The sequence below is a fragment of the Phragmites australis genome, chromosome 3 (assembly GCF_958298935.1).
Source record: "Phragmites australis chromosome 3, lpPhrAust1.1, whole genome shotgun sequence".
Classification (NCBI taxonomy): Eukaryota; Viridiplantae; Streptophyta; class Magnoliopsida; order Poales; family Poaceae; genus Phragmites; species Phragmites australis.
This window is the reverse complement of record NC_084923.1, coordinates 38,426,276-38,439,211: the sequence shown is the minus strand read 5'-3', so window position 1 is coordinate 38,439,211 and position 12,936 is coordinate 38,426,276. Positions and strand designations below refer to the sequence as shown.

General features: G+C 43.0%; 1 protein-coding gene across 1 annotated transcript; it reads left to right on the top strand.

Annotated features, from left to right (window-relative positions):
• Positions 1-3,337: 3,337 nt before the first annotated feature.
• On the top strand, positions 3,338-8,303 carry LOC133911186 (transcription factor bHLH18-like). Its single transcript, XM_062353393.1, has 4 exons — positions 3,338-3,511; positions 3,767-4,377; positions 4,463-4,852; positions 7,680-8,303. The coding sequence occupies exons 2-4, from the start codon at positions 3,793-3,795 to the stop codon at positions 7,785-7,787; spliced, it is 1,083 nt and encodes a 360-aa protein (XP_062209377.1). The 5' UTR covers positions 3,338-3,511; positions 3,767-3,792; the 3' UTR covers positions 7,788-8,303.
• Positions 8,304-12,936: the final 4,633 nt, after the last annotated feature.

Sequence of the window (12,936 nt, the reverse complement as noted above, 5' to 3'; positions counted from 1 at the left end):
GTGTTGAGATTATTATATGTGCATGTGCTTTATGTGACATTGTTTGGCGGCAATGGCTATTTTATTTTTTTTTGGGGGGGAGGGTCTATCAGTGCCGGCTCAACATAAACAACCGGCATTGATATATAGACTATCAGTGCCGGCTATTAATAAGAACCGGCACTGATATTACCAGTATCAGTGCCGGTTTTTATTATTAAGCCGGCACTGATACTCATTATCAGTGCCGGTTGAAAAACTGGCACTGATAGTCCATGACTATCAGTGCCAAGTAATCAGTGCCGGTTCAAAAACCGCCACTGATGGCGCTTTTGAGCCGGCACTGATGACCATTTCTGTTGTAGTGGAGCTTCGCAAAGGATATGCTCCCGGTTGCTAAGTTTCTTCCGGTCACAACTCTTGACCTATAAAGTCACCAAGACAAGACCTCAAGCACGATGAGCCACCAAGCCAACAAGGCGAAGTTTTACCACTAATCTTTCTTTCGGTCACTTGTACGTCGTCTTCACTTTAGAGCTTTAGTCACAAAGATAAGAGCCTCCTCATCCTCGCACATTCTTCTTGCTGCCTTTCCAAACCAAGTTGGAGGGTCAATAAGTTACAAACGAGTCACCAAGACTACAAAGTACATGCGTACCTCGCGGTACACGTTTGGATCACTCCTTGATCCACTCTTTAGGTTGCAGCACCTAGCAACACTTCTATTTAGGCCTATAAGCACTAATCACTCTCTAATGGTGTGCTAATTACCTTGGATGAACACTTTTAGCAATTTGATGGCTTGAATTTCTTCTCAAGTATATAAAGGCTTCTCTGGACTCTAGCAGCTTAAACTGATTGAGTACAGGGGTATTTATAGCCTCAACCCTACGGATTAGCCATTGCCCCAATGACTCAAATTCATTGTGAACATCGGATGATGCGGTGACAACATTAGTACAAGCATCAGACCATCTGGTGTATAAACCATCACAAACTAGTCATTGGAACTCCACTCAAACCTTTGTGAACATCGGACTATCCGGTGTAACCTTCATCTCCATCACTAAACTATCCGGTGTGTATACTTGAGCTTGATTGAGCCAACTTCTTCGCTGTTCAACTGTCCAATGTATTAATCTTCTGATCACTAGACCTTCCGGTGTGTATAGCTTCATCTTCTCTGAGTTCTGGAAAAAGCACTCCAGTGTGCACTGTCTTTTCATCACTGGACTATCCGGTGTAGTCAACTTCATTCTTCCGAAGTTGCATAGCTTCTGTTAGATGCTCCAGTGTGCATATTTGCTTCATCACCGGACCATCCAGTGAGGTCTTCATTTTACTCTTGTGAGTGAAAACACTCCGGTGTGTATAGACTTCTGTGCAATGGACCATCCGATGAGTATAACACACCCGGGAGGAATACTTCGGTGTGTGCAAAGTCATAAGTGCCAGACCATTCGGTGAGTTCAATAGCCTCTGGACAAAATACTTCGATGAGTGCAAACTCCTCTGCACCGGACTCTCCGTTGAGAAGAATTTCTCTGGGGCTTGTCCAATCTAGTCCAAATTTTGTCTCGACTTTGGTGGCTTCTTCATATATTGCATTCATGAGACCTACTAGTATATATTCTTAACAAACATGTTAGTCCTAATAACTATATTATCATTAATCACCAAAATCACATTCATGACCTAATAGGGTCATTTCGCTACAAGGTGCCAAGGTGCGGTGGGGAGGGGGCAGTGGTGATGAGAGAGGGATGAGAGATAGTGAGTGGATGAGAATGATCGGGTGCTGGGTGGGCGGAGATTTTTGTCCTCTCCTCGACAGTGACGGGTCTCTTTGTAGACACATCACTAATGACTGATGCATTAGTGATGGGTAATAATTAGACCTGTCACTACTATTATCAATGACGAGTCAAATTGTGATCTGTCACTAATGACTTATCATCTAAGATGGGTCTGAGCCAGAGGTTGTTATCAGTGATACGTCATCTTTGGACCCGTCACTAATCACACATTATTTACGTATTCTGAGCGGTCATCATTAGTATTGTGTCTCTTTTGTTGGTTTCTTAAATAGTGAAATGCCCTCCTATAAATTAACTAAAATTGCATGTAACCTTCTACAAGTAAAATAATTACATTGATCACCCCATAAGTCTTATCCCGTTTCAAAATCCCCTTAAGAGTTCTTACCAAATCTCATATCACCATATTGTTGTGACATGTAATTGAGTTTTTGTACTTAGGCTCACAATATTTGAACTAAACAACATATTAAGGTCAATTGGACTTCTCATTTGGTCTAGTTCGTGGAGCAAACTGAAATATCATCAATATTATCTCATCCCCGCCTTGTCAATTTACACGTAGCACACAAGGTCAAATCATGGAACATATGTTGACATAGCATAGTCTAAGCAACCCTCAGGGGAAAATTTTCACCGGAGTTAGACTTTAGAGTGATAGATGCTATAATTTTACTTATAGGGCAATTTGCAACTTCAAATGACTTATATGGGGATATTTGAAAAATTCCCCTTTTTCCAGAGCAAACAGCGATGAAGCTTGCGTTAGGGAGGTTCGATTTGTTTATTAGTAGTTGACAAAACGCCAAAGCGGCCGTCGTTTTCGATGGCAAGATAGCTAGATTTCTGAAAGGCAAATGTGAGAAGTTTATGTGAAGCGTGCGTGTATCTATATATATATAAAAGTAAATTTTCCGTAGTGTAGAAAGTTACGTTTTAGTTGACGCATTTTTTCCTCAACAACTTTCCTAAGAAAAGACGCGCTGAAGTATATATAAACCCAATTTTTCCTCTCAACAACTTAAGTGCAACTAAACGCATACTGACCCAACCTGCTTGAATTGCACATGCATGTATACACAGATAAACAAGGATTTTAGGGAAGTTCCTTGGCCTCCAATCCTTAAGGATAAATAAAGGGAAGCCTATGAAAACAACCTCCATCTAATAGCTTCAAAACAGGCATTTCGAGGTCTAAATGTCGGGATAAGATTTATAGAAATCTGCTAAGTGCTAACTCCATATTGATGCCAAGTTGGCTCCAAACTTGCATATCAGCATAGGAACTTTATTGGGCAGCAGAGGAAAATAACTAGGTATTATTGGTCGATCAAACCTGTCCCAATACAGCTAGCCCACCTGACCAGCCTTGATTTGGATAGGAGGCCAAATCAAGCAAACATTAATTGTTGTATTTTACCTCATTGATCACCCTTCCATGGTTGCGCGAAATATCGTTTTCACTAGATATAGGCCACGAAATCAGAATCCGAAATGACTGCATATTCTTTTTCTTGGCTTTTGTATGGGATACCAGAGGCGCCACTGAGATGACTCGAGTGAGCAGAAAGTATAGAGAGTGGGCTCTGCATGTGGTGGCGCTAGCTATAAAAGGGGAGCTCTCTCCCATGGTTTTTTCGACATTATATTGTTTACTGGAGGCGGCTAGCTAGTACTGTCAAGCTAGTATTTTGCAAATCTTGCAAGGATCTGAGGTGATTGTAGGCATACAGATCCCATCTTTGCTGAGTGACGATCTGCGTGCTTTAGTTTGGTCTCGTCTAATTCTCTGAATTTATTTAGCTAGAAAGAGGGTCACATGCTGCTTTTTTCTAAAAATTGCATCCAAAAAAGGTTTCTCGATCATACACCATTGCATCTTGACTAAATGATCATTGCTATGCATATGGTTAATTGCTTCCCAGGTTGCATTTCTGAGGAATTAATAAGGATGTCATCATTTGCTGCAGTAGCTGCCGAGCAGGCATCAGTCAACATGGAGGACTCGAGCCTGTTCATGCAATGGGCGGTGAGCACGCAGCAGCACGAGCAACCGGCGGCCGCCGTCGACGGCGACTGCGGCGAGGCGACCTTCCCCTCTCTCCAAGCGTTCCGCGAGGCCTCGCACGCAGCCAAAATGGTGCAGGAGCTGATCGCGGAAGCCCATGCGGCAAACAGCTGGAGCTCCGGCGACGGCGACATCGCCGACGGCAGCAGCGTCGGCAATAACTCGGCCCCCGCGGCAGTGGACCATGATATCTGGCCCATGTCGCCGAACTCGGCCAGGCGCGGCCCGATCAGAAGCAGCAGCGGCACCATCCTGCCCGTGAGCTGGAACTTCAGCGCCGCCTCGGCGCAGCCAGGCAGCGACGGCGTGATGGAGACCACCGGCGCCGCTACACGGGGCCTGCCGGATCTGGTGCACGGGTCACCGCGGACGAGGAGATCCGGCCTAAAGAGCGCAGCGGGATCCATGTCGGCGCCGTACGCTCAGGACCACATTATCGCGGAGCGGAAGCGGCGGGAGAGGATCAACCAGCGCTTCATCGAGCTCTCCACAGTCATCCCCGGCCTCAAGAAGGTCCAAATCGAAACTAAACCCCTGCACTTCTTCGACATCAACCCCTGACACAAGTTGCACAATGCAACGGTTAATTTCTGATCAGATGGACAAGGCGACCATCCTTTCTGACGCGACGAGGTACGTGAAGGAGCTTCAAGAAAAGCTCAAAGGCATGGAGGCCGGCGGCAGCAACAGTAGGAGCATCGAAACCGTGCTGCTCGTCAAGAGGCCATGCCTCCATGGCGCGGCCGAACCGGACGACGATGGCTCCCTCTTGTCGGTGTCGTCAGGCACGCCGGCAGCGAGGAAACAACTGCCGGAGATCGAGGTCCGGTTCTCGGAGAAGAGCGTGATGGTGAGGGTCCACTGTGAGGACGCCAAGGGTATGGTCGTGAAGGTGCTCACCGAAGTTGAGAAGCTTCACCTTAGCATCATCCACGCCAATGTCATGCCGTTCCCGGCTTGCACTCTGATCATAACCATCACGGCAAAGGCAAGTTTTTCCCCCCGCTTTGGACTATTCAGCTATATGATCATAATCGTACCGTGCTGCATTTCTTAAAAGGCTTGATGGAGTTTTGGTCGTACACGAAGTGCGTAAAAAGCTATGCTGGTTAGGAATTCCTAATAATGGAAGAACATAGTCAAAACACAAATTGCTAGTACAATCAGTATGATATTATACTCCAGCCATTTCACTGTTACCAGGAAACCTTTTGCAATACAAATCAAAGATAAGCTGCATGGTTCAACTTTAACTTGAGAGGTACCATAAGGTACCATGAAATTATACCTTCAGAGATACCGAAATTTGCTACCTAGGTATCAAAATTGGTACTTCCCAAATTATAATTTGTGGTACCTTCTAATGATGGCAAAAAGGCTCTTTAACTTTTATTTCATGATAAGGTTAGGATTTGGGGAGAGAGAATCGAGTTGCCAGTATCACTTGTTTTAACAACACAAGAGTAGCATGGTTCAGCTTTAACTTTTATTTCTTGATTTAATTTAAAAGAGCTTGTGAAATCGCATTCATTGACCCATCCCTATAAACATTGCGACGTATATATATCACTCCCTGTGTATCAAGGTATCATGAGTCTATTTAAACTATGCCCGCATAGTTGAATTGAGTTTTGAGTCTTATAATTGTATTGAGTTACTGACCTACGTTTAAAAGTGAAGGATATTGTCACTATGCACGTACTTTAAGATATGTAACTGTATATTAAATAAAGCATATCTATTTTTATTTATATATAAATGATTGGATTCAATGCACCTCTTTCCACCATCAGGGGCTAGTATTCCCATATGAATCGGGGAAAAGAAACAAAATCCTAGAAATTCTCGTTAATCATGAGAATAATAAGGAAAATGGTTTATATTGTTTATTTTGGTGGTGCCATGCTATAGTGGCATTGATCAACTGATACAATTGTGTGACGATTCTCTCTTTAATCGAGAGAAAAAGAAAATGACCCAAATACTTATTTTGTGAGACCAGGTTACAAAGGTTGAGGCTTGTTAGATAACATTGTATAACCAATGCATTATATCTTCAATAATAAGCGCTGAAATTGTATATCAATTAATACACACAAAAGTTTCATAGATTTTATGGTTCATACAAAGTACGACTGTAAAGTCAAGCATAAAAGTACAATATTTGGGATCTCCACTAGTTGTAGAACAATTAAAGAGTGAAAACTTTCGTTCAAAGAAACTAAAGCATTAAAAAGAGGTTGGTATATATTGCAAACAATTTCAAACATGATATGTGGAAAAAGTTCTGTTTTTTATGGAAAAAGTTGGACATTTAATTAGATGACTGTACATAAGTAGAGCTAGCTTCTGTATAACTTTATCTTATGTGCTAGTATAGTACATTTGCCCACAACACACAACAAACTGGTACCTACAAAAACTCATTTGGGAGAAGTGAGATTTAGTCCCTTCCAAAATGTATGTGTGATTCTATATTTGCTTTGACCTGCTTGTTTTAAACAACTTTGTTTGCTTGATTCAGTTTCGCTTGTGATGTAACCAACAATGATGAGGTAAAGGTACAATATCCTGGTGTAAGGATGAAAAAAATTGGCATCCTCGTATAATAATGTAATTAATAATTTTGCAAATTTGCTCATTTCATGTCTCAACATTTTTTATCCTTCGATCGCCTAAACTACAATACTATGTGAGTTCACTACTACAAAACATGCCATCAGTGGTGGGTATTGGATTGCCACTGATTATTCGACACTGGTAGTTAGTGACTATCAGTACCGATTCTGGAACCAGCACAGAAACTCACCATCACTGCCGGTTCAAATCACGAACCGGCAGTGATGGGTGGACCAAGAGCCAAAAAAAGGAAACGAGCTGACTTGGCTACCGATCCTATCGTAGCTTGACACAGTGCTCCCACTGCCGCATGCTCAAATCGACTCATCTCATCCATACGAATACATATCATAATCAAATTGACTCATCTCATACTCAAATCGACTCATCTCATCCATACTAACACATCTCATAATCAAATCAACTCATCTCATCCATATATTGCTTCAACATAAGAACAATCAACTCAAAAACTCAAACACAAGGTTGAGGCCACCAAGTCAACCTCGTCCGTGCCTTGGACCCACCCTTGGACTCGCTAGGGCAGCTCGGAGGAGTCTGCTCGGAGGCCTCCGCATCCCGTGCCCGCGCCACGCACTGCTTGAAGGCCCGCCCGTGCCCCCCGCATGCCGCTTGAAGGCCGTCATGCGTCCTATGCATGCCGCTTTTTCTTCGTCCTCCTCTCGGTGTTTGTTCATCCGCGTGCTGTCCATGGGTGAGAGAGGCTCAAAAGAGATAAGAGAGAGAGGGAGGCGCTTGTGGAGGAAAGAGATGGGAGGGAGAGAGAGCACCTGTAATAGATAAGGTCGGGAGAGTGCATATGTGAGTTGAGCCAGACGTGTGAGTTGTACTGAAAATAAATTATGGTCCAGTATTGTAGCTATCATCAGTGACGGTTTGTGGCTAAAACTGGTACTGATAACGACTATCAGTACCAGTTTGTGTTACAAACTGACACTAATAATCGGTATCGGTACTGGTTCTTTGAGGCTCTATCATGTTCGGTCACAGAAAATTAAGAATCGACAGTGATACTTACATAATCAGCAGTGATCTATGTGAGGTTATGTAATAGTGGTTGTTGGATGTTGATCTAAGATTTTTGGCTCTGTGGAGATCTTGCTAGTTAAGATGCAAAGTTATAACTATAAGATGGTTTGGATCATCTGATTAATATCTATTATCCGTTTTATCAGGTGGAGGAGAGCTTCACAGTAACTGCGGAGGAGATCGTTGGCAGACTTAACTCTGCAGTACTGCACCAGCATAGCAGCTGCAACAGGACTGAAGAAACAGGAAACTAATTAAAGGCAGCGCATATACATACATATACAACGGTATATATATGACGCATGATTGTTTCCTTTTTTTAAGAATTTACTGCTTGAGTTTTTCCCCCTCGGCGCGACGTCGCTTCATGTAGCGTGCATGCGATTTACCAATATATAGCATGCACAGTGAAGTGAAGCGAAGTGGCCATGCATGCAACTCTAGTGGATCCTTGGCTGCTTGCGACGAGAATTTCTTCACCACATGTTTGCAATTTGGTGCGAAACATCAACACCAATGCACACGGATCGAATGCTATTGGTGTCACAGCAAAGCGCTCGAGAAATATCAAGTCAGCTGGTCGGCTTCCTATGAAACAAAACGTGCAACGCAAGGACCAAGTGGGTCTGCAAGTTAAGTTGATTTGCACCAAGCCTAGCTTCCATGCTTGTAAAATATATATAGTCATGTACTATATATTATCACTATTATGATGCTAGCTATCTCGATCGATCTATATTCTTTCATTTACAGCTACTGCTGTAGTTTGTATGTACAAAAATTAATATAATATAATGTGATGAAATATTTGTGTTTGGTCTATGCACTACTATAAAATCAGGTTTATATGCCAGCACATTACTGTCGGTTACTAATATACCAGCAGTGATATGGCATCACTCACTATGTAAGAAAAGTCATTAGTGACGGGTAATAACTAGCATTAGTGACAGATGATGACCTATTACTATTGAGGTTATGAGTGACGGGTCATTATCGTGACCCATCACTAATGTTCAGTCATTAGTGACGGGTCAAGATTATAACCTGTCACTAATGTTCCATCAATAATGACCGAACATTAGTGACAGGTTGTAATCTTGACCCGTCACTAATGACCGATGAATATTTTTCGTATTTTTTGGACATAAAGAAGTCAAAAAAATATTTTTTCACTCGAACCATCCCAACACAGACCCATCCCATATGCCTCATAAGCCACGTTTTTTTCACATTGTTTTCAATTTTGCGTTCCATGGGAATCGAACCCGCGACATCCTCTTCGCGTGTGTAGCCACTTACCATCTCTACTATCATGTAGTTGTAATAGAAATCGGGTATTTTATCTTTTTAATCTTCTTTGCCTAAGGTCATTAGTGACACGTCGTAACCATGACCTGCCACTAATGACTAATTTTGCCAAATTTCGTCGAGGGTTATAATTTGATAGGTGACCCAGAGTGCATCGGTAAAACGGGCATAACTTTTACATACGGACTCCAATTTCAATTTTTTGACTCTACAGACATCTAAAAAAAAGTTACATCCGTTTCTCCCTGACTTTGTTGGGTTCGGAGAATTTTTCGAGGCCAAAAATAGCTTACAAGATTCAGTTCTCGCGCTGGAAGTTTTTGCACCGTTTTTGAAACGCGCGTTTGTGTCCATAGCCGCCACACCTTATATCAAACATGAGCATAAATGTACAATGGTTCCTATTCTAATGCTTTTGAGGTGAGAAAAAATAAGAGAAAAATAAAATTAAAATAAAAAATATTTACGAATACTATCATTAGTGACCGATTACAAGTTGATCCGTCACTGATGACTGGTATAGGACGACCTGTCACTAATGAGTGGATCATTAGTGATGGATCAAGTTGTGACCCGTCACTAATGACTGGCCTATGATGACTCGTCATTGATGACCTTATCATTAGTGACATGTCACAAGTTGACCTGTCACTAATTACTGGCATAGGATGACCCGTCACTAATGACCTTATCATTAGTGATGGGTCACAACTTGACTCGTTACTAATGACTAGTCTAGGACGATTCGTCACTGATGATCTAGTCATTAGTGAAGGGTCATGTTAAGACCCGTCACTAATGACCACTTATTAGTGATGGGTCTATATCTGATCCTAATCAGAAGGGATATTAGTGACGGGTCCAATAAGGACGCGTCACTAATAGGACATTAGTGGCACATGTTGAGCAGCCGTCACTAATATGGTGTCTCATTTGCTGTTTTCTTATGTAGTGATTGTAGATTTGTAAGCCGTGCGAGAGGAATCAGCCATCATGGCTTATGAACCGGCAGTGATAAGTGTCATCACTGTCGGTCGATGGATTGAGATGGCAGTGGTGCCCTGCTCCCTCATCACTGTTGGCTTAGTTCACCAACCGGCAGTGATGCCCCTCTTCCTCACTTTCTCCAAGCTCGAGCTAACACACTACCACAAAACTAGTCATCCGTGCTGGGTCTTTAGTGTCGGTTCATAATAAAACCAGTATTAGTGTTGGTTTTAAAAAACAACCGACACTAATAATAACTTATTAGTGTCGGTTGGAATTAAAAACCAGCACTGATAGTATTAGTGCCAGTTTTTAGTTCCAAACGGCCCTGATAATGGGATCGGACCCAAAATTTTAATTGAATTGGTTTCAAGCTCAACTCACATCCATCACGGGCGCACGGCTCGACCTTATCTCTTCCCCGCACCATCGATCCCCTCTCTCCTCAGACCCTCACCTCCTCTCTCTCTCCCTTAGTTCTCATATTCTCACCGGCAACTCCTCACGACATCTCTTCCCCGCCAATGTCCTCCTCTCTCTCTCTCGGTCTCCTGCCTCCACCGGCCTCTCTCTCTCTCTCTCTCTTGGTCTCTTGCCTCATCCAGCCTCTCTCCTCTCTCTCGCGGTCTCCACCAGCGAGGAAGGTGACGGCGAGCTCGTGGTCACCAGATCTGGCGACAGCAAGCTCATGGCCTCTGGATTTGGCGGCGGTGGCGTCGAGGGGCTCCATTGGATCTGGCGACGATGGCTTCGAGGGACTTCACTAGGGCCGATCGAGCCGGACAGGCTCCACACGGGCCTGGCTGAGGTGCTGTGGTCTTGCGGTTAAGGATGGCTAGGAGTGTTGGATGCAGCTGGAGCGCGTCGAATGGCGGTCGTGAGGAGTTGCACTGTGCTGCCATGCATGGGCTGAAGGGCTTTTGAGCCGTGCATGTGCTGTGTTGTGGCGATAGCCTTCGAGCCGCCGCGTTTGTAGGTGTGCCCGGTAGTGCCCGACGGCTGTGGCGACGAGAGTGGCATCCGCCCAATTTTCCTTTTTTATTCTTTAGAAATGGCAATTGTGTCAGGTGCACAACTGGCACTGATACTAGTCGAGTATCAGTGCTGAGTAAAGAGTGCCAGTTGAAAAACTGGCAGTGAAGCCATTTTTCAATCGGCACTGATGTGCTCTTTTGCAGTACTGACAAACAGTTCGATCAGAACTTTCTCTCCCCCTCACAGACTCTCACACGGTAGCACCCATTTCATTTCTTCTCTCCCTTTGATTCCCTCACCACTCAAGCTCTTTTTTGGTCAAGAAGAAGGTCTAGATGTGCTCTCTCTAGCTATCCAAACAAAATCCCTTCCTTTCTCTCTATTTGCTTATTTATCTTTTCTTTATTTTTTGGACAAGTGAACCCTATATTTTTTCTAAACAGCAAGCAAGCTTCTAGGAGCCTCTTGAGCTCAAGTAAGTTGAAATCCCCAAGTTAAATTCTATATTTTGCATTTTAACTTAAAATGTTACCTTAAAGCTAAAGTTGATCTTATCCCTTATTTTGATTTTTAATGAATTAGAAAAAATTTCCATGATATTTAGGTATGTAGCAAGACCCAATTGTATGTTTGGTATTTTCTTTGTTTACACGCTCTAATGTAGAAACTTTATGTATGAGCGTATTTATTTTTCATGTTTCCTTAATGAGTCATAGATAAGGGGTTGAATAATAAAGAAAATTTTTATGGATGATACCAATAAACACTCATCGGTAGCGGATACAAAAGCATGCAAAAGGCGGCTCCTCCAACTCGGGCTAATTGCTTGTAGGAGATGACAAGGTAATTTATTTGTTGGTGATCGCAAAATCTTCTAGATGTTATGAATTTGGATTTACAAGAATGATATAATTGTAGATGAACAGAAGATGGATGTACGATGTAAGCTGTGTGAGTATAGAGTACAAGAACGGCATGGATTGTTTTCTGGTACAAGCTGCGACGCACAAGTCAAATACACAGTCTCAATACATATGTTGTCCATGTGTCGACTGTGAGAACAAAAAAACAGTTTTCCACCACCCAGTAGATACATTCTCACTTGATGCAAAAGGGGCTTTATACCTGGTTATACTCGTTGGACCAAGCACGGTGAAGTTGAGATCATACAGGAGGGCAATACATTCGCAGAGAAGATGAAAACTTGTGCACCGATACGCCGGCTGATTAATACATCGATATGCTGTCTGCCGGAGATACATTGATCGATGATGATCTAGAGGAGATGTTGGCCGACATCGACTCTGACACCGACGTCGATGATCTAGAGCAGATGTCGCACAATGGGGAGGGGAACTTCACCAATGAAAGAGAGTTTTAAAAGTTCCAGCGTATGATAGAGGACTCTAAACCACCATTGTTCCCAGGCTGCGAGAAGGAGCACACAAAGTTGTATACCGTGCTTTCACTGCTACAATTGAAGGCAAGCAATGAGTGGTCTGATACAAGCTTTATAGAATTATTACTGTTCTTGTAGAAATTGCTTTCAAAGGGAAATGTGCTACCAGAAAACACGTACCAGGCCAAGCAGGTTGTGTGCCCATTGGGGTTGGAAGTGCAGAAAATACATGTATGTCCAAACGATTGCATGTTGTATCGTAAAGAGCATGTAGACTTGGAAGCGTGTCTCGTCTGTGGTGCATCATGGTACAAGCATGACCATGATGATATTGATGGCAAAGGAAAAATAAAAGGCCTCCCATCAAGGTGATGTGGTATTTTCATATAGTCCCCCATTTGGAGCATTTATTCGCAAAAGAAATGAATGTCGAACTGATGCGGTGACATGAGAGGAGCGCAAGGATGATATAATGCTAAGACACCCCGCTGATTCTACACAGTGAAGAAATATCGATAGGAAATACAAGTAGCCCTTTACAGAAGATGTGAGAAATATAAGATTTGGGCTGAGTACGGATGGGATAAATCCATTTAGCAACATGAGCAGTAGTCATAGCACTTGGCCTATGACTCTATGTATCTTCAACCTTCCTCTTTGGTTGTGTATGAAGGGGAAGTACATTATGATGCCGGTTCTAATACTAGGGTTGAGGCAACCTGGCAACGATA

Coding starts and splice junctions, on each gene's coding strand:
- LOC133911186 (XM_062353393.1), top strand. CDS start 3,793: ATGGAGGACTCGAGCCTGTTCATGCAATGGGCGGTGAGCACGCAGCAG. Junction 4,378..4,462: donor TCATCCCCGGCCTCAAGAAG/GTCCAAATCGAA, acceptor ATTTCTGATCAG/ATGGACAAGGCGACCATCCT. Junction 4,853..7,679: donor TCATAACCATCACGGCAAAG/GCAAGTTTTTCC, acceptor CCGTTTTATCAG/GTGGAGGAGAGCTTCACAGT.